Source organism: Euphorbia lathyris, chromosome 8, assembly GCF_963576675.1.
Source record: "Euphorbia lathyris chromosome 8, ddEupLath1.1, whole genome shotgun sequence".
In the NCBI taxonomy this organism is placed as follows: domain Eukaryota; kingdom Viridiplantae; phylum Streptophyta; class Magnoliopsida; order Malpighiales; family Euphorbiaceae; genus Euphorbia; species Euphorbia lathyris.
The window spans coordinates 6,775,228-6,797,720 of NC_088917.1; the positions used below are offsets into that span (position 1 = coordinate 6,775,228).

Below are 22,493 nucleotides of genomic sequence, written 5' to 3' on the forward strand. Positions count from 1 at the left end.
TTTTTAATAATCAGAGTCAATGGCATATTTTATCTTTAATTTTGGAATGAGATTGAATGGCCTACGATTTTTTCTATGATTCATTGGTGGCTTTGGCTGGAAAATGCGGTAGAACCACCCAACAAATTTTTGTTCCTTAAACGTCAGGCTTATGAATTGGTTCAGGCCATCCACCCTAAGCATTGTGCCATGGTTAGAGGCGTGCAAGACATTCTAGTGGCTTGGCTCCAGAGCTTGGATGGGTTAAAGTTAATACGGATGGGACCTCTAAAAGAAATCCTGGGTACACGGCAACAAGTGGGCTAATCAGGAACACACAGAGAGAGAGAGAGTGGATCGATGGGTTCACACGTAATTAGGCGTTTTCACGACACTACTTGTGGAACTTTAGGGATTTTACTATGAACTAGACAGTGCATGGCACATGGATTTTAGGCGAGTCATTTTTGAAACCGACTCACAGGTTTTAGTTAATCTCATGACGGATCGGAGGAGGACCTCACATCGGTTTTATTGGCTAGTGGAGGGATGGAAGAATCTGAATCAAGACTAGGAGATACATGTTCAACACACGTATATTGAAGGCAACAAAGCTGTAGACTGGTTGGTGAACTTCCTGGGAACGGTTTTCTTAGGTTATCACGAGTGTAGTACACTTCCTACAGACCTACGAGACATATTAAATGCTGATCGAAGTGGGCTTGACACGAACCTCCAGCAGACCTAGTCTAGAGTCTATTTATTTAATTATGTTCTTTTGGTCTCTGGGTTAATCCCTTCCCATGTAACAAAAAAAATCATTATAATTAGTTTGTAATAGCGGTTTTTTTAATCATCTAAAATAATTTTTAAGAAGTGTTTTTTGTGTTATTATAATTAATTTTAATAAGCCGATATTTAATTATTATAATTTGTTTAATAATGGTACGTTTTCTATTACTGTAAGTTCAATAATAAGCAGATCCTTTTTCGTTATTAAAAACAATTAGCAAGGCAACGTTTAACAACCGTTCTATAAGGGCTTTTTCCACTTATTTAAAGCTTTCAGTAAGGGTATTTGGACTTTTAATAACAAATTTTCCCATTACTAAAAGCCATTTTTTTGCAATGGAGTTTTATTGTAAATAAATTAAGCGGATGTACGAAAAATGTGTTTATAATACATCTGCTCTTAATAAATAAGTTATATAATCAAAATTTAATTTGTATCGAAAACAGCCACATATATCCTGTTACGGATTTTAAAACTTTAGTAGTTCAATTAATATTTTACATATATTATCTTTATAACCCGCAGAAAAAATATAAATTGATTCAGGTTAACTTATGAGATTAAATTGCACAAATTAACTAAAAATCACTATTTAAATTCATAATATATCTAATATAATTCTCATTAAGATTCATATTTGCCTTTTGCATATATGTGATATGTGTGAAAAATAAAAATCGGATTTTAATTCTATAAAGACAATCACGTATATTATGTTAAAGATACATGATTCTAAATTAAAGCAAAAATCCGAATATTTAAATCCTAAGTCTTAAACTCCGAATAAATAGAAGCAACATTCATAACACATTTAAAGTACTTGTTATTAAAATTTATATTTTCTTTTATTAGATATATGTTATATATGTAAATTGGATTGAATTTTAATATGATTAAAATAATATTATGTATATGTTATATATTGTATATGTTATATATACAATTTCAAATTAAAATAAATAAAAAAATCTAAAAGTCCAAACCGAATGAGATTCGAATCATAGAACCAAGTAACCCTCGTTTTAATAAAAACTAAAAAAATATAAAAGCAGCCAATAAAACATTTAAACATGTAATATTACAATAGCACCGATACGTCGGGCGTGGTAGGGTGAGATCACGTCTCTTCCCTACCCGTAACCGGAAAAACGAATGCAAATCTCTTCGTAGACCATCCTTGCCAAAATTAAATCGCACAGAGCCAATCCATATAAATAGGACATCCAACCGCACACACATTTCTAAAAGATGATTGATGGCTACCCCAAAACCTAAAACTCGAAAGACGGAGCCAGCCGACCATGTGCCCCAACCGGGAACTAGGGTGTGGCAATGAGCATTGTGGTTCCGATCTATTTCTCGATTTATAGATGAATGATGAGCTGGCAATGATTTTTCTTATTCTTTGAATTACACTGAATTAGCTTTACTGAAAAAAGAAATAAATCTGGCACTAATCAAATTGGAACAAATTCAATTCACCTCACATATTCAAATTAATCTTACCAAACATGTTGCTTCTTTCCAAACATGTTCTCTCCACACTCTGTATAATAGATCAAACAACAATGGAGATTTTGGAGGACATTTTACAAACACAATGTCTAGAACTCTTCTCACTGAACCATGTTTCTTCCAGCCACTCCTTCCTGGTTTTGAAGATAATTTTGTAGGCCAAACCCACTATCTTTCTCTCTCAATTTTTCATATACTCCAATTATTTGATTGAACAGACAATAGATTATCATTTTAATTTTGTGTTTTTGCAGTTAATCCCAATTGCTTTCTCAAAGTACTTGAACGGACAAGTATGTGAGAAAGCTATGCTAAGAAGCCGAAAAGGGAAAAAGCTTTGGCCTGTGAAGATTAATGGAAGGCGATTTGGAGATGGTTGGAAAAAGTTTGTGGAAGATCACGGTTTGAAAATTGGGGAATTTTTGGTTTTCAGATATAAAGGAGATCTCATTTTTAATGTTATGGTTTTTGACCGTTCTACCTGTGAGAAGGAATATGCTCCTCCTACTGCTCTAGAAGAGGAGAAAATTCAAATTCAAGAACAAAATCTTCAAGAAGATTCTACTTGTGGTAAAGTTGGGTTCTTTGTGTGAATTTAAGTTCATCTCTCAATTCCATATTGTTATTCATCATCTGACTCTATATCTTATTTTCTCAATAAATAAATGACTTTAAGTAATTTCAGAGCTAAAGGTACATCTCTAGAGACAAAGGGGGCCGGAACCACTCCAGGCCCTGTCTCGGCCTCAGGGAACAAATTTGATTTGTTTTCTGATTTGTTTTCTGTCTCCGCCTCAAGCAACATTCTGTGACAAGTGGCACTTTTATTTGACTTGTCACCTAATCTTTGCAGTGGTATTTACTATTTATGATCCGATCCATGAGTTTATTGACATAAAAAACTTTAATGACTGTTGGACACTCTTCTTTAATATAGTTTTTGTGTTTTGTGTCCCTGTCTGTCTGTTCTCATTGGAAAAAATATCTTCCTTATCCAAATCCGCATTCCCATCCCCCCGAATCCTTGAGATCGGCGGAAGACCGGGTTGTTCTCTTTCCACCCCGCTCTGCTAGCTTAATTGTACGGTTCGGTTAGCAGAAAAAAGTGACTATTCTATGAAAGTTGTGTCTTAGAAATAATATTTCCAGTGTTTTTGTAATGCAGGGAAGGAAGTGAAAACTGGATTAAAAGCAAAAGCAAGTCCCTCCATTGTTGAGTATCCTTCTTGTGTAAAAGAGGAGGAAATTGAAATTGAAGAACAAACTCTTCCAAATGATTCTACTCGTGGTAAAGTTCTGTTCTTTCTGTTCTATGTTCATATGGGTTTTATGTTATTTTATGTTCATTCCTCAATTCCATTTTGTTAAGACAATTTCGTGTTTTGTGTCAAAGTCATGTTATCTTATATATATATATATATATATATATATATATATATATAAATGCAAGAAAAATGATTTTCATGTCAATGTCGTGTCAGCAGCGGAACATGAGGCCAATCGATAAATAAAGGTGTAGTCCGTCCTTTCTTTGTCTTTTTCGATGGGAGGGCAGCTTTCTATTAGTTAGGCTTCACACACTATATAAACAAATATAACAAGCGTGCGAGACAAAGAGCGTCAACCTACGGAAAAACGATGACTATTGAGTGCAAGCCCTACACTAGATAGACTATGGTAGTTCAGGTGCGCTTTTATTAAAGTCAACTATAACGGATGTTAAATCCCCGCTTTCCATTTGAGTTGGCCAACTTCAAGGATTTGTGTACCTTTACAAACGTAAGGGCCGAGCAGGCGACGCGACTCAGGGCCTTTTATGGCCTGAATACTGTCGCTATCCTTTTGATAGTATGAATAACACGATCTCAGGGTGGTCCGTGGATCACTTTTGGGATCGCATTTATCAACTACTACCATCAACAGATATGTTAGGGGTTCCCCCTACCACTGGCCGGTTAGGCATGTCGGTGGAAGGCTCAGGCAAGCGAAGGATATTCGCAATGGGGAATTATATAAATCAACGCCTCTTGGCGCCTGTCCATGACTTTATGTCAGAGGTGCTTACGCGCATACCAATCGATGGTATTTTTAATCAGACTAGACCGCTTGGCGCCCTCAAAGGCATTAACACTCTTTTCTCTTTTGATTTGAGCCACTGTTTGAGGCCCTCAGTGTTTATTTGATCGAACCCTTGCGTCTAGTGCTGTTAATTCCTGTCTGGCTACAAACATATTCGAGGTTCCCTTTGTTCACCATAGGCGAACAACTGGTGTTCCTTCCGCAATATGTTTTGTTGCTGGGCAACCATTAGGATATCCGGATTCTTGGCCTCTCTTCGCCTTCACACATCACTTAGTGGTCTGGTTGGCGGCGAGTAGGGTTTATCCCAAGAGGCGTTTTAGCAAGTATGCTGTGCTCGGTGATGACGTTGTCACGATGCCAAGGTAGCTGATTAGTATAGGAGCATTATCGAGCAGTTAGGTGTAAAGATTTCGCTTCCGAAATCCCTAATTTCTGATAATGGGTCCTTGGAGTTCGCTAAGAATTGTCTCTCTAAATTATTTTTTCATTTTAAAATCAATTTTGTTTTTTTCCGTATATTACATGCTTCTTAGTTGATGTATACAATATTGTTTGATAATTATGTTTATGTAATGGAGGGAAGCAAGTGAAAGCTAGCTCCTCTATTCCTGAACATGCTATAGAAGAGGACGAGATTGAAATTCAAGAACAGAATCTTCCAAAAGATTCTAGTAGTGGTAAAATTCGTTTCTTTCTGTTCATTTCTCAATTCCATACTGTTATGGATCATCTAGATCTATTTCTTAACAAAGTTTCGTAGGTCAATCTGTCATATTAAGTAAGCTTAGTCGGCAATTAGGTCTTTTAAGTAAGTTCAGGAGTTAATAGATAACTTTAAGTAAGTTTGTGTGCTAATGATATATCTCCAAAATTCGTAGGAAAATCAGGCTGATCTTCCAACCCTTTCATATTTCAGACAAAGTCATTTGTTTGATCTTCCAAGTTGGATAAAAGCAGAGTGCTTAAAATGATATACGGTTTTGGTTCGTCCAAATCTTCACTTAATTTTCCATGTAGGAACTAAGCAACATAAAGGGACTTAATATCGGTCATTCTCAAAGTTGGAGGTTAAGGAACTTGGTAACTAAAGTTTGTTTTATGTCAAATGCACCTACCGTAACTAAAGTTTGTTTTATGTCACAGATCTGTCATTTTAAGGACTTAATATCGTCATTCTCAAAGTTGGTGGCACAGATCTGTCATTTTAAACAGTTGGGATTAATCTATATTGAACGGACACTCTCCTTTAATAGCCTTTTTATGTTTGGTGTTTGTGTCAGTGTCATTTGTAGGCTATTTTAGAAATAACGTTTCTGTGTCCATTTCCGTAATACAGGGAAGGAAGTGAAAACTAGATTAGAAGAAAAAGCTAGCTCCTCTACTCTTGAAAATCCTCATTGTGTAATTGAACTCTCACGAGACAGCTTCATAAAAACTGAATTGGTAACTATTCTCTTATATGTATTACAGCTTTTTTTTTTCAAACAAGCTAATTATTTGTGTTCAATCAGTATGGTCGAAGTTGTTCAATGATTCTTCAGGATGAAGAAGGGAAATGTTGGCCATCAAAACTAAAGTTCAGAAGTTCAAATGGTAAAACTTTAATTAGAGATGCTTGGAAATCCTTCCGCGATGCTCATAAGCTTAAGCTTGGAGATTCCATCATTGTTGAGCTTGCTAAAAATGGGCAGATACCTGTTCTCAAACTAACAAGTAAGTTTTCAAAACACAAATTTCACTTAATGATTAATAGTACAAATTCCATATTTTCCTTTGCAAATCCACAAATTTTAATGTGGTCTGGGACAATGTTGATCCTGACCTCTGACATGATGATATGTTAACAGCTAGAAATGTTGATGTGTCACATTAGGTGAGAACTAAGGGCTGGAACAATGGAGAACTTGCTGAGTTCTTCTGAACTCAGCGAGTTCTTGTTGTTTCAGCAACTCGTTTCCCGTCTCTGGCTCACTCCCGATCTTACTGCTTTAGCTCCCGATCTTTTATATCTTAATTGTGTTTCGTGATTTAGGGAAATCGCTAAAATCTAAGCAAAGCTAAAGCTACTTCTTCTATAGTTCAGCAACCATTCTTTTTGGTGGAAATAACATCTTACTGTTGCTTAAAGTCTAGACTGGTTGTTACTTCCTACTCTATGATTTGGAAAAATAACATTTTTAAGTCCTCAATCTTTTTATTTTTTGTTGATTTGAGCGCTTGATCTTTTCGATAAAGTTGTTAAAGTTTATCTATATAGCCATATTAGATATATAAAAGCTTCTTGAAGGGCTTAATTAATGAAAATTGAAAAGATACCAGAATGCTTTTTTCCTAATTGTTTCATCAAATCCTCTCTAATTATTGTTTCCAAACAGTACATACCTGAAAGATTTGCGAGGCTGCAGTTTGAAAACATAAAGTGTTGCAATTTGATTCTGATAGACAGAGAGGGAAGATCTTGGCCAGCAAATTTCCGGCAAAAAGATTCAGATGATGAAGCTTATATAGGAGATGGTTGGAATTAGTTCCAAATTGCTAATAATCTTGAGGAGGGGGATTCTTTTATTTTCGAGTTCATTGAAAAGGCGAAAACACCTGCACTCAAAATGTATGGTAAGTTAAGTTTATTATATGAGGCGAACAATACTCATACCTATTATTAATTTTATATATACATATATATTCGCGTCATGTTCAATATATTCATGTAATATTTTAGATTACTTGTATTTTCTTTTTATTTACATTGTCTTTCTATGTAACAACCCTCTCTAGAGTGTGGGTGGCTGAGGTAGATGGTCTAAGCAAGGTGGCCCTACGAAATGATAATTTTCTTTTATCAAACATAGATATTTGACTTTAATATTATGTCAACAAATTATTTATCTCAAATGATAGTTTTTAGTTTTTTTATCTCTACTATATAACTAATAATGCTATATTGCAGAGTTCAAAACAAACCATAACATGGGAACGAATCAGGAAACTACTTCATCCATGGAGAAACTTTATTTCTATATCATGGTTTTTGTTTCTGCCTTTAGAAACCGTCAAATTGTGAGTACATACTAACCAAAATCATAAGAATTTCATCAATAATGATAGATAATTGAAGTTTGGTGTTCATTTCACAAACGTCATTGTTCAAAACTTCACTAGCTATTGCTGCAATTTTCCCCAAAAATAATTTATTTATTTTTCACACCTTAAGTAAATTTTTTGCAGCGAATTCCAAGAAATTTTGCATGGGATAATGGTCTTGCTACTAGCATATGTTCAGAAATAACCATTAAGAATGAATTCGGAAATTCATGGCAAGTGAAAACAAAGATGAATAAATTTGGTGAAGTTTTTATTAGAGATGGATGGATTGAATTTGCTAAAGAAAATGGAATAAAAGAGAGAGATGTTTTCATGTTGGAGCTTGTGAAGGAAGAATGAAAAACAACTTTGATGAATTATTATGGTAAATTTCTAAATTCTAGTTTATTTCTGAATAATAATGCTATTAATATTGTAACCTAACTTATTTCTTGACTGAAAACTCAAACTTCTATTATAATATTAAAGTCGAAAAGAAAAAATCCCTTAAAAATGAACAAAATGATAATTTGAACAAAAATATGTTATTGACTCTGTATCCACGTCATTTTAAATTATGGTTGAATACTTATTTTTACACTGTGTTATAGATTAAATCGATCTGAGAGTTTTAATCGTAAACTCACAAAATACAAACTTCTCTAGCTAAACTAGAAGGTTGAGTAAACCCAAAAGGATGTTATCATTGCTCCAATGGAGGCTTCAAATTCAATATTCATCAAAGTTCTGAAACATTACAAAATAAGGAGAATATATACTCATTTAAAGACAAAAGACTAAAAGACCTCTCTTAGGGTTACAAACAACTAAGGAACCAAAAGGGTAAGGTAGGAATTACATAAAGATAGATAAAGAGTAATTAAGTTAAATGGCAAAGTGGTAAATAGTTGAATGGAAAAACAGTAAATAGAAAGTGGCAGATATTGTTCCTAACAAGAAGAACTTAGGGAGGAAGTATTCCTCAACCCAGGTATGCCCCGCGTACCCTTACTCACGCCCCGCGTGGTTGTGTCTCTAGGGTTGGTGGCTCTTGTTGGGCTTTCATACGCGTGGCGTCCCCGGCAGTACGCCCCGCGTACTTTACCTCCTGGTGGAACTCTCCTCGAAACACTGCTCCACGCTCTACGCCTCGGAAGGCACGCCCCGCGTGCTTGACCCGCTAGGCTGTTCCCCTGATAATGGGTTCTTCACGCCCCACGTCCCCTTACGTGCGCCCCGCGTATTCGGCTTCTCGCGCTTGATCTTGTCTCCCTCGGTCAACTCTCTACGGGTCTCATCTTTACGTTCAGGTTCCACCTTCGGAGGCCCGATGCCCTCATCATACTCTCCTTCTTTTAAAGAGTTGGACCCAACTCAATGATAGAACAAGGATGACTCACTCCCAAGGTTGATGTTCCGCTCACCCCACTAGCAATACTCTTCTCTTGGCTCGGGTTACCCGTTACTAGCAATCCGGCGGACTGCCCAACGCTTGTATCTTCTAGCGGAGTTGGTTCTCGGCTAGCGCACACAATCAAGACGGCTTTCTTTTCCCCCTTAGTAGGACCCGTCAACGACGTGAGAATGTACTTGGCCCCATCTTTGAATACAGTGTACGTGTTGTCCCTCCCCGCATGTGAGGCATCACGGTCGAATTGCCAGGGTCTCCCAAGGAGCAAGTGATACACATCCATCTCAACCACATCACACATAACCTCATCGTGATAGGCCCCAATAGAGATAGGAACCTTGCACCGGTGAGTGACATTAAGCTTCTCCCCCTCTTTAATCTAACCCACTCGATACGGATTTGGATATGGCTTGGACACTAAGCCGAATTTTCTCAAAGCGGCTTTGATAAGGATGTTCTCTTGACTTCCACCATCAACAATCAATTCACATTTCAATCCGTGGATTAGACCTCTAGTCCTAAACAATTGGTGCCTCGGGTCATGTTCTTGTTCTATCGTCATAAGAACTCTCTTCACTACATGGACTCCCCCGTCATCTCCGGATGATCCGCTATCCACGGGCTCACAATACACCCCATCGTTTCCTCCATACTCATCATCCTCGTACCTCTCAACCATATTAGCGCTCCTCCTCTTTGGGCATTCATTCGAGCGGTGGCCCGGTTCGTTGCATCGGAAGCACTTAAACGGGGCTGGTTTAGTGTATGTATTGTTTCCTTTAGGAGGGACGACTGTCCTAAAGGGTCTCACATCTCCGCTAGGTGATTTCCCCCCACTCAAGATTTTAGTGCCACTTGAACTAGCGCCACCCTGTTCCTTGTCCACCCCTTTGGACTCTTCTCCCCCTTCACATGCTTCCTCAATCCTCGGCCTCTGGTGTCCGTCACGTGCTCTAACATTCAATTGAGACTCGGCCTTCAAGGCTAGATTCCTTGCGTCTTGAATCCGGATTACCATTTGTGTCCTGATAACATTGGGATATTATCCAAAGGATCAAATGAGATATTCGCCTAGAACGGCCACGTACTAATCGTCTGATACCGGAATATTATGGCGTACCAAGCAAGGTGATCCGACAGGCGAATCACCAAGACCTCACCACAAGGGATCCACGGGCGAAACTTATGTGGCGAATCGCCACATAACCTCTCAATCCGCCAGAAGAACAGCTGAGCCGATCCCGCAATAAAGACCATTAATAAGCTATTAATAAGCTAACGGGCATACTTAAAGGAAACCAGTAACCGCCATTAATGAAGCATTAATGGAGATTTTCTAGTTACTAATGGTTACAAATTCACTACTATATATAGCTTGCATCTCAAAGCTATCAAGGTACACATTCACACAATCCTAGAAACCCTACTTTGTCAATTCAGTTTACTCTTTCATACCTTATACTGACTTTGGCATCGGAGCTTCCCCCCGTCGAACCCAACGACGCCCCCCACAGGGACGGAAGCTAATCGGAAATTCTCCACAAGTCTGGGAGTTACAGGGCACCATCCAAACAAAGGGCCAGGTAACATTAGATTGCGAGCTAGTGGATGAAGATCAAATTTGGAAAGGAGATCTGGAGTTTTCCATCCTAGATGGCCAGTTAGCTTACAATATCATCCTTGGGCGACCTTTTATCTCCGAAGCTGCAACCCTTATCTCCATACGCCACTTAACTCTTTACATCCCCACGGCCAAGGGAGGTGTAATGATTAGAGGAAGCCAAAAAGTGGCTCAGGAGACGTATTCGGCATCGTTAATGATTCGCCCACAGTCTAAAGATGAGGACGAGGAAGAACTTGTCACAATGGCCTTGGGTGAAACGGAGATGTACCTCATGGCGGATGAAAAATAGGTACGGATGGCTAAGGGACTGAAGGGAGAAATTAAGGAAGCTATCACCAAGGTCCTCCGTGAGTCAGAAGATGTCTTTGCGTGGAAAGATGAAATTCTCCCCGGGATTAGTCCAGATGTGATCACTCACAAACTCAACATCGACAAAGACGCGGTACCAGTGGTACAAAAACGGAGAAACCATGGCCCTGAGAGGCAGAAGGTGATAGAAGAGGAGATCACCAAGCTCAAACGGGCGGATGCCATCGAAGAGGTACTTTATACACAGTGGCTGGCGAATGTAGTTCTGGTTAAAAAAGCAGGCGGATCATACCGCATGTGTATTGACTTCACAGATCTCAACAAAGCTTGTCCCAAAGACAACTACCCCCTGCCATGTATTGATATCCTAGTAGATGGGACCGCGGGACATGCCATGTACTCCTTCACCGATGTGAAGTCGAGTTATCACCAGATTCCAATGGAGCCTTCGGATAGAATCAAAACTTCATTCATGACTCACCAAGCCACCTATTGTTTCAAAGTCATGCCCTTTGGGCTTAAGAACGCGGGTGCAACCTATCAACGAATGATGAACAAAATATTCGACAAAAGCAAAGGTGATAACTTTTCTATCTATGTGGACGGTATGATCATCAAAAGTACCACTGCAGAGAAGCATGCGGATGACATAAAGGAGGTACTGGGCGTACTCCGACACCACAACATTAAATTGAACCCGAAGAAATGTACTTTTGGAGCAACATATGAAAAGTTCTTGGGGTTCATGATTAGCCAGAAGGGAGTGAGCCAAAACCCTGACAAGATCAAAGCCATCTTGGAAATGAAAGCGCCGCAAAATATTAGGGAAGTGCAACGTTTTAACGGGCGTATCGTAGCCTTGGGCAGGTTTATCTCATGCTCAGCCCGACGATGCCGACCCTTTTATGAAGTGATCAAGAAGAAAAAGGCGTTTGAATGGAGCGAGGATTGTGAGAAAGCCTTCCAGGGGATCAAACAGTTTCTCACGGAACCACCCCTAATGAGTCGACCCTTGAAAGGTGAGAATCTCTACATGTATGTCTCAGTTACAGATAAGGCCGTTTGCACGGTCATGATAAGGGAAGAGGAGGGCCAGCAATATCCTATCTATTACGTGAGCAAAGTATTAAAGGATGCTGAGACCCGATATTCCAAACTGGATAAAATGGCACTAGCCGTCGTCACCACGTCAATACGCCTCAGGCCTTACTTTCAAGCTCATACTGTCATAATTCGTACAAGTATACCAATGAGGAAAGTGTTGCAAAAGCCAGAAACTTCAGGAAGGTTGATGGAATGGGCAATCCACTTAGGAGAATTCGATGTTCGTTATGAAAGCCGATCAGTCCTGAAAAGTCAAGTCTTGGCAGACTTTGTTAATGAATTCACTGAAGAGGGAATGAATCTCCCTAAATCCAAAGTTGAGGAATGGACGATGTACACCGATGGGGCTTCTTCGCCCGAAGGTGCAGGCATAGGCATCGTGATCAAAGGTCCCCAATATATAAAGCTACACTACGCAGCAAAATTGGATTTCCTCGCAACCAACAACGCAGCTGAGTATGAGGCCTTAATATTGGGACTACGCCTACTAAAGGAAATCACTCCCGAGAGGATCGTGATCTACAGCGATTCCAAATTAATGGTCAATCAGGTGATCAAAAATTTCGAGGTCAAAGATGACATTCTTGCCAAATATGTTGAAGAGGTAAAGAAACTGCTAAATCACCTCGAAGCCAAAGACACCAAATGGGAATTGATCCATGTACCCCGAGGATCCAACACAGAGGCTAATCACCTAGCCAAAATGGCTTCAAGCAAGGAGCATTGGGTGGATCTGTAATGCCCGTTCGAGGTCAAAACAGCACCGGCATTCGCCTTAGAGACGGTATCCTTACTCATGTCTATAAAGAATGATTGGAGAACACCAATCCGCCAGTATCTTGCCTTTGGACAAGGAAGAGGCTCGGTGGATCGTAAGAAAGGCGGCCTATTTCTCCGTGATAAATGATTGCCTATACAGGAAGTCTTTTCGCCACCCCTGGCTGAAATGCATCGTGCCAGAAGAGGGACAACAGATCCTCAGAGAGTTACATGAAGGCGCATGTGGGGCTCATGAGGCATCAGCCTCCATTTTGAAGAAATCCAGGTTAGCAGGATTTTATTGGCCTACGGCAGAACTTGATGCTCAAAAGTTCGTGGAGTCTTGCCATAATTGTCTGATTCATGCAAACGAATCACACACTGCTAAACACCTTCAAAGGCCCATCATCGAAGGTCGACCCTTTGCGGTCTGGGTATTGACATAGTTGGACCATTTCCTCCTATCCGAAGACAGAGGAAGTATGTTGTAGTGGCTGTGGACCATTTCACCAAATGGGTAGAGGCTGAGGCTGTCTCCTCTATCAATGCTGAACGAATGGTGGAGTTCATCAAGGATAACATCATAGGAAGGCATGGAGTTCCTCATACGATTATCACTGACAATGGAACGCAATTCAACTGTGCAGAGTTCAAAACTTTCTGTGAAGAATTGGGCATTCTGAACAGATTTGCCTCAGTTTATTATCCTCAATCAAACGGTATGACCGAAGTTACAAATCGGACGATCGTCAAATGAATAAAGAAAAGATTGGGAGAGCATGACAAGAAATGGGTGGATCAGTTAACGAGCGTACTATGGGCGTATCGCACTACTCCCAGAACAACCACGGGCGAGACGCCGTTCGCCCTTTGTCACGGTGTCGAAGCCGTAATCCCAGTTGAAATACAGGTCCCAAGTGACAGAGTTGCATTCTATTGCGAGGATGAAAACAGCCAAAGGTTGAAAGAAAGTCTTGATCAAGTGGAGGAGAGGCGAGAAAAGGCATACGTACGCATGGCGGCTTACAAGCAGCGGATCGCAGCTTACCATGACAAAAATGCCAAACTTGTAAACTTGAATGTGGAAGATCTCATACTCCGCAAAGCAGACAAAATCCAATCCAAGGAAGGGAAAGGAAAGCTGGGACTCACCTGGACAGGTCCGTACAGAATTATAGACAAAATTGGATTCGCCACATTTAAAATTCAAGACATGGAAGGAAATACGCTGCCACATACATGGAATCTCCAAAATCTCCGCAAATATTTCGCCAGAAAATAGAATGTAAACAAGGTCTTGAGTACTCTTTTTCCTTTAGTAAGCTTTTTTCCCATGAGGTTTTTCTTATTAAAGGTTTTAATGAGGCCCACATATAAGACCAGCTTGCTGTAATAAAGCGTATCACCAATCAATAAAAGGAAATTGTTCTCTTGTTAGTATTCTTTTTTAAAGTATTTATTTGCAGCAATATAAATATTCCAGCCTAAAAAAGAAGGGGGGCACCCAACGTTTCGCACACAAAAAGTACTGCTATCATGACACAGCTACTTTTTCTCCTCAAAGATAGGAGAACACTCTCGTGGGTGGATCAATCCTTAAATGATCACCATTAGAGATAGAGTTAAAACATTTCTCGGACGCGAGATCTTTACACTTTCTTACATCCTTCCCAAAGAAGGGTTCATAAGTCCTAAGGGCGGGTCGATTCACCTCAAAGATAGGAAGCAAATCGATCCCCTAAGGCAACTTAACTTCCTTTAAAGGAATAAAACAGCTTTCAACCTTCCCAAAGGTTCACACAATGAAGTATGGCTGGCCACCTATTTCAAATCAATCCTAAAGCCTATAAATTTACTTGCACAAAGCCTAAAGTAAACACAAATAAAGTTATAGCAAGGATTAAAAATTGTACTTAGTTTTACAAAACTAAACATTAACAGGAGCATCCTCCTTAGCATCGTTTACATTAGATGCGCCCTCCAAAGGGGCTTCCTTCTCTACAGAAAGAACTTCTCCTTGAGGAGTGGTACCATCGGTTATCAGCTCCACATTCTGGTCATCCGCCTTCGGAGGCACTTTATCGAGGACCTCTGGCTCAAGATCAATAAGGGGTTTGCTTTCCTCGACAGATCCATTCATCACCTTGCGAATGTAATCACGGATGTAGTCCTTGACCTCCGGGATTTTGCGATACTTGAGGACCACATCCACGTCAGGAACCACGAACAACCGTATCTGTAAAATTGATCTCGGGATACGCCAGTTGGACGTACGCCATGATCCACTCGCCATAGTAGTAAGCTCGCTCCCCAGCCAGGATCTCCGTTTCATCTAAAACCGCTTCATGTTCTTTCGCATCCGCATCAATTTGCTTCTTCAAATTGAGGATCTCCTCATCCTTTAGGGCAAGTGCGGACGCATCGTTCGCCTTGGCCGCGACAACCTCCTTCTCCAACCTTTTAATAGTGGCCTTATCCGCCACTCCCTGAAGGAGCTCCGCTTCCATAGCACGCATACGGGTGTATACCTATTAATACAAAGGCCCATTTAAGCGAAAGAACCACAGCAAAAACTTCCTTCAAAGGAAGATCATCCTTTCGTCGAAAAATGCAAAAAGGAACTTACCGTGAGAAGCTCAGTTTTTCCCAACTGAACATGGGTAGATCCCGAGATCAGGTTTTGACTCCTTCGCACCTCGCCTAGTTGACCAAGAGCTTCATCCAGGTCATTGATGACGGATTCATTCCTCAAGGATCCCTCATCACCATATTTGGCGGACCAATAACCGCCCAGGTCAGGCTTCACCATCTGCACAAAGATTGGGGGGTCAAAGCTTAGATTCGCAAAACGGGAAAAGAAACACTACAACAACTTACTTGTTCCTTCTCCACAGTGGGTATCGCGGCTCTCATGGCATCCGCCATAAACTTTCGTCCGTCGGATACAACAGGCTTCTTCTTCTTCTGCAGAGGAAGATCAGCTATTGTATCAGCGGGATGCTTTCCTGTGCCATTCTGGGGATTCGCTGCCTGCTCCTTCTTTCGAGCCGCCTCCTTCTGCTATTTCTTACGTATCTCTACAAGAGCGTGACTGGCCTTAGACAAACCCCTGACAAAAGAACCGTAAAATAATCAAGGTTCAAGGAAAAACAAGGTTACCTTCCTCAAGTTGTGTAAACTTCACATAAGTGATCTCGTTCCCTTCCCGGCGGATTAAAGGGATGCCATTCATCATGAAGTCCAAGGCATCGGCGTATGTACAAGCCTCCGCCTTGACACTTTTCATGACATTCGCCACTTGCTCATCACTATCTGTCAATATCCGCATGTCTCCAGCCATATGCAAGGGCCTGGCACCCCAAACCGACGGAAAGCCTAGAGATTCGCCCTCCTTTATCTTTACATAGAAGAACTTTTCATCCCAAAGATGGACATTGGACATCTTGCCGCTAAACAGCGAATAGGTTCCAAACTTAGCAAATGTGTAAAAAGACTCTGCTTGTCGTTTCATCGGTTTGTGAAGAGTTCGAAAGACACGAGGGTTACAAACTACCCCTAAATTTGAAGCTAAGTAACAGTCCAGAGCTACATCTAACCAGCCATTTGGATGCAGTTGGCTGACAGTGATGTCAAAGTAAGCTAAGATGTCCGCCATCATCTTAGAAAGGGGAAGTCGGAAACCTCTTTCTACGTGACAGCTATATACAGATAAATACCCCGTTGGCGGACAGGCGGGTCGTTGATGAGCTTCCGCCAACATAGTCTCATATTCCTTTATCCGAGGAAAACGATCCGCCAGACGCGCTAGATCCACGACGCTCATACGAAAGGAAGTGGACTCCGCACGAGGCGCCTTTTTCCTAGACGGGGCTGAAGAAGATGCCTCCATCCCCAAAAACCACCTAGAATCTATCGCCGGAGCAAGACGAGCAACGGTGACGGGATGGTTTCGAGTCCTACCTAAACGAGTTTGACCGCTATTACACGCCGAGTTACGCAACTCAGCTAAATCGCAACTAACAGTACCTTCAGAAGAATTAGAATTCCCCAAAGAGGAAGAAGTCCAGCTAATTACGGTTTCAGAGGAAGTAGTCAAATTAAAAAGCTCAAAAGTAGACCCAGAAGATGAAGAGGAACTCCTAAACATTCAACAAATCAAAAGCAAAAATTCACTTACATGGAAGTTAAAAGCTTTGAAGGATTCCGAATTCTGGAAAGAACTTTGGGCAAAAAGAACTTGACGAAAATGGAGAAGAACGCAAATGCAATAGAAAGAGAAAGAGAAAGAGAGGAAGGAAGAAGACGATTTTTCTCCCCTCGGACGGCGCGCCCATGACATGTGTCACCCGTCGATTGGCATCGAACAGAGTAACCATTAATGCAAGTCATAATGACGGCGCGCGAAGAAGCTCAAAAGCCCTAAAGGACTTTAAAGGAACTTTAGGGGGGCTTCTGATAACATTGGGATATTATCCAAAGGATCAAAGGAGATATTCGTCTAGAACGGCCACGTACTAATCCTCTGATACCGGAATATTACGGCGTACCAAGTAAGGTGATCCGACAGGCGAATCACCAAGACCTCACCACAAGGGATCCACGGGCGAAACGTATGTGGCGAATCGCCACATAACCTCTCAATCCGCCAGCGGAACAGCTGAGCCGATCCCGCAATAAAGACCATTAATAAGCTATTAATAAGCTAACGGGCATACTTAAAGGAAACCAGTAACCGCCAGTAATGAAGCATTAATGGAGACTTTCTGGTTACTAATGGTTACAACTTCACTAATATATATAGCTTGCATCTCAAAGCTATCAAGGTACACATTTCACACAATCCTAGAAACCCTACTTTGTCAATTCAGTTTACTCTTTCATACCTTATACTGACTTTGGCATCGGAGCTTCCCCCCATCGAACTCAACGACGCCCCCCACAGGGACGGAAGCTAATCGGAAATTCTCCACAAGTCATCATCCCAATTTTGTCTTGAATGTTATACTGTAGCCCCTCTAGATACCTTGAAGTCTTTTGGCTTTCGGTTTCCGATAAGTTAGCCCTTGCCGAAAGCCTCAAGAACTCTGAAGTATACTCATGCACGCTCCTAGGTCCTTGTGAGCAATTCCGGTAGGAGCTGTAGATATATTGCTCGTAGTCGGGTGGCAAAAACCGTTCTCTCATCATCGATTTCATCCTCTGCCAAAACCTAATCGGTTCCATCCCTCCCCTTCTTCTCTCTTCCTTCACATTATCCCACCATAACAAGGCTCCCCCTTTCAATCTATAGGCCACTAACTGAACTCTCTTATCCTCCGGTATGCCCACATAGTCGAAGAACCTCTCCACCTCAAGCAACCAATCAAGGAACCCCTCAATGTCGAGTTCCCCTCCAAATGAAGGTAGATCAACTTTCAAATTGAATGCGTCGTCCCTCCCATAGTGCCCTCTATACCCCACTCTCCCATTCATTCCGTCCCTATAGCCGCCCCTACCAATGTCATGACCTCCATAAGGATCATTCATCCTATAATTTTCCCTTCCGTGACAACCTACATCATCGACATTCAAAATATCCAAATTCCCGACACGCACATGCGCGGGACCAACAACATCATTCATATCCATATCATTCACATGCCTAACATTCCCAATACCGATATCATGCCTAATACCCATGTTTCTAGCAATCATATTCAACTCGAAATCATCAAATAGATCACCGTCACTATCACTATCGGCATTTCTAATGACCATGGCGTTAGGATGCCTTACCTCATGAACCCGAGGGTCCGCTCGTTGTGGTGCTTGGTTTCTCAAAGGAGGTGGCGTTGGGTGTCTATCCGATGGAGGCCGGATGGTATCTTCAGTTTTCCGGTGAAGGTCTTCGGCGGGTTGAGTGTGGGCATTCCGAAACTCAAGAGTGAGTCTCTCCATGACAAGGTGCATTTCTCTCCTACCCGCTTTTTGCTTTTCTTCAATCTCTATCATTTTGTCACTCATTACCTTCATATTTGCTTCTAGTGCTTCGAACCTTTGCTCATTGATTCCCATGGCTTCGATGGTGATACGTGGTTGAACCATCTCCGAGAAGAAGTCTCTGGTAAGGAAAACGACTCGGCTCTGATACCAACTGATGATGTAGATTAAATCGATCTGAGAGTTTTAATCGTAAACTCACAAAGAGTACAAACTTCTCTAGCTAAACTAGAAGGTTGAGTAAACCCAAAAGGATGATATCCTTGCTCCAATGGAGGCTTCAAATTCAATATTCATCAAAGTTCTGAAACATTACAAAATAAGGAGAATATACACTCCTTCCAAATAAAGACAAAAGACTAAAAGACCTCCCTTAGGGTTACCAACAACTAAGAAACCAAAGGGGTAAGGTAGGAATTACATAAAGATATATAAAGAGTAATTAAGTTAAATGGCAAAGTGGTAAATAGTTGAATGGCAAAACAGTAAATAGAAGGTGGCAGATATTGTTCCTAACAAGAAGAACTTGGGGAGGAAGTATTCCTCAACCCAGGTACGCCTCGCGTACCCTTACTCACGCCCCGCGTGGTTGTGTCTCTCGGCTTGGTGGCTCTTGTTGGGCATTCATACGCGTGGCGTCCCCGGCAGTACGCCCCGCGTACTTTACCTCCTGGGCGGAACTCTCCTCGAAACACTGCTCCACGCTCCGCGCCTCGGAAGGCACGCCCCGCGTACATGACCCGCTAGGCTGTTCCCCTGATATTGGGTTCTTCACGCCTCGCGTCCCCTTACGTGCGCCCCGCGTATTCGGCTTCTCACGCTTGATCTTGTCTCCCTCGGTCAACTCTCTCAGGGTCTCGTCTTTAGGTTCCGGTTCCGCCTTCGGAGGCCCGATGCCCTCATCATACGACTATAATTTATTTTTTGTATTTTTTACTAGGGTAAATAATTTATTAGTGTCTACACTTTAATTCAAATATTTAAAGAATCAAATGTTGAACATAACAGAAGTTAACGACTTTATAATGTATTATTAAAATACGAGGACTAAACAACATATTAGATTAAAATGTAGGAACTAATAATTTATTTATCCTTTTTTATTATGTCTTATTACGTAACTAGTTTACCAACCTTTTTTTCTTTACTTTATCTATTTATATATATTGGATACTTTACGTACTATTATTTATAGTTACATGGATAAAAATAAAGAGTCAATGATATAAAGTTAAAAAAAGAGAGTTAATGATGCACTCAAACATGTCATGACATAATTTCATTTATTTTTAATGGATCTTTATTGATTTTAACTTTTATATTACAGTATTACAGTAATATAAAGGTCTAGAATTTTTATGTGTAGACATAAAGTTTAAGGACTATAATGTTATTAATGGATTTTTATGTTAATAATGTGTATAAATGAAAGAGAAATTTACATATAAATTCACTTTTTAAAAAAGTATCTACAATTGTGTCAAGTAACGATTTTGAATTATATTAAACTAGTAAAATCAGTATATTTAATATATTTTAAGGATTAAAATTTATAAATTAGGAGTCTAGAATATATTTTCTAGCGTTTATGATTTATGAATTGGGATCTAGAATTTTTAAATCATGGTTTAAAATCATAATGTATAGAAAATAATGTCATATTAAGAATTAAGTTTGGTGATATGACTTAGTTGTAATTTTATACTTAATTATGATATTCATGTATTTGACCCTAAATGAAATTTATCCATGATTTTTGAGATTTTTTTTTTGTAACTTACCTAACTATTTGATTTTCTTTATTTTTGAAGCTACAAAACATGAAATTGATAGTAATGAAGATGGCGTGGAAGAAGATGTTGAACATGTTAATCCAATTGTATAGGAAACTTTCTTCTGATATTGAAGCATCAACATCAATTGTTCCGAACCACATTAGAACTTCTCATTATTTTTTAGGCCACAATAGAATTTCTCATTGTATAGATTTTGAATTGTTTCAATTTACAGATTTAAGCACAAGTAAATACGTTGTTTCCGATTCTCTATCCATTTATATGTCATAAATTGAATAGATGATATAGAATTGAGAATTGAGACAATAAAATTTTTGCTCGCTATAGTGTAGTAATATAATTTCTATTTTGTAGAAAAACTCTTACTTATTTCTAGAATTATCCTTATTACCTTATTATAATTTATATTTTTTCACAATTGTAATTAAATTGAAATATTAAAAACATAAATTTTAGAGAGTTTTAGTGGTTTGAACGTTTGCAAACGGAAGTCCGTGTTTTGTGAAATTAACAATTAAATGATCTGTAAATCAAATTTTCAGTGAAACAATACTTCTTGTATCACACCCGACCCTAAACGGTATTAGGTATGAAGAGAAATAAGAAAACGAACGCCTAACAGCCTACAAGCCAAACAGGATAACGAAAAAGGCGAACCTATTTTCTACGAAATCTGTCACGTCCGTATCCAAAAAATAATAATAATAATAAAATAAATAAATAAATTTATATATAATTTGATATTAGATTATATAATATTTTGAATTCATTATTTGAATTTTAATTCTTTAGATCCAAAATAACATCTTTGGGTTTGATCCGTTTATATTTTTACGTGTGCTTTTAGCAAGAATCGAGATTGGTTATATGCAATGACTTATTTTTATGATCAAAATAATAAATAAGAAAGGTTCATGTTGAAAATCAATTGATTATTTGAGTTACTCATGAATTTGCAGTTTTTCGACGGATATTGAACAATTAATCGTTTAATTTTTTATTTACTCCTAAAATAAAAAAAATAAGTACGAAAATGATAAGGGGATGAATTAAAGAATTATTACTCGAATTGGAAGATTCGGAGCTAAATTGGAGAATTAGGACTAAATTGAAATGTTAGAATAAATCAAAAGGAGAATTATAAGGACCTAACTCTATGTTTTAATAAATTGGGAGAATGAATTATAAACTTTTTCCTAAGTCTAGCTATCTAACACGTAGCAAACACGTATCAATTCTAGGGATTTATAGAAAACCCTCTCTCATGAAAGGGATCTCATCGTCTTCCTCACCTTGCTCTCTCTCTCATAGCACCAGAAATTGCTTTCTCACTCATCTCTCTCTTTTCTGTATCATTCGATTAGAAAGAGATGAGGTCTTCGTTTGCCTTAGTCGGATGAGAAACATTGTTAAAATCTATATATATATATATATATAAATTGTCTATGGAGCTGGGTTGAATATTCTGATTCATCAGGTAGCAGGACGAAAGGAGTGTAGTTCATCTGTTAGATTCTTTCAATTTTAGGAATCGGAACCACCTGTTCTTAACGGTGTTTCCAACGGTGTCTTGAGGAGCTCGGTTCAGGTCTGAAGTTTTTCACGGTGGTCACTATTTTTTTCCTAGGAACTCCTAACTGTCCGATTTGAATATGCATTGCGATTTTCGAAGGTAAAATCGTTTGGTGAGTCTGTTCATGATTTCATCCGTGCATGTTTTTCTTCTGTTATGAGATTATTGCTTACAGTAGTGTTTAAATATTTTCTTTTTTTATCATCTGTATTCTTTGAACTGAGGGTACGAGTTTGTGGCTGTTCCAGTGAGGGTTTTGATCAAAATAGGAAGGAGGAAGATGACCTCCTATACGAGTTGCTGAGATTTATTGTGGATTATAGACATTTAATTACTCTAGTTGGTGCTATCAGTAGAAAGAGTCGTTTCAGACTTAGATGATGAGCGGGTTTTGAATCTGATTGTTCGGTAGCTAGAAAGAGTAGTTTTTAGATTTAGATCCAAATTGAATTCTTACTCTAAAAAGAGTCATATATGTGTTAAGAAGG

At 39.4% G+C, this 22,493-nt stretch overlaps 1 protein-coding gene across 1 annotated transcript; it reads left to right on the forward strand.

Moving 5' to 3' along the window:
- Window positions 1-2,284: 2,284 nt before the first annotated feature.
- On the forward strand, window positions 2,285-7,178 carry LOC136204074 (B3 domain-containing protein REM5-like). The gene is made up of 6 exons (XM_065995258.1): window positions 2,285-2,441; window positions 2,542-2,857; window positions 3,453-3,575; window positions 5,706-5,812; window positions 5,881-6,082; window positions 6,745-7,178. The coding sequence occupies exons 1-6, from the start codon at window positions 2,373-2,375 to the stop codon at window positions 6,753-6,755; spliced, it is 828 nt and encodes a 275-aa protein (XP_065851330.1). The 5' UTR covers window positions 2,285-2,372; the 3' UTR covers window positions 6,756-7,178.
- Window positions 7,179-22,493: the final 15,315 nt, after the last annotated feature.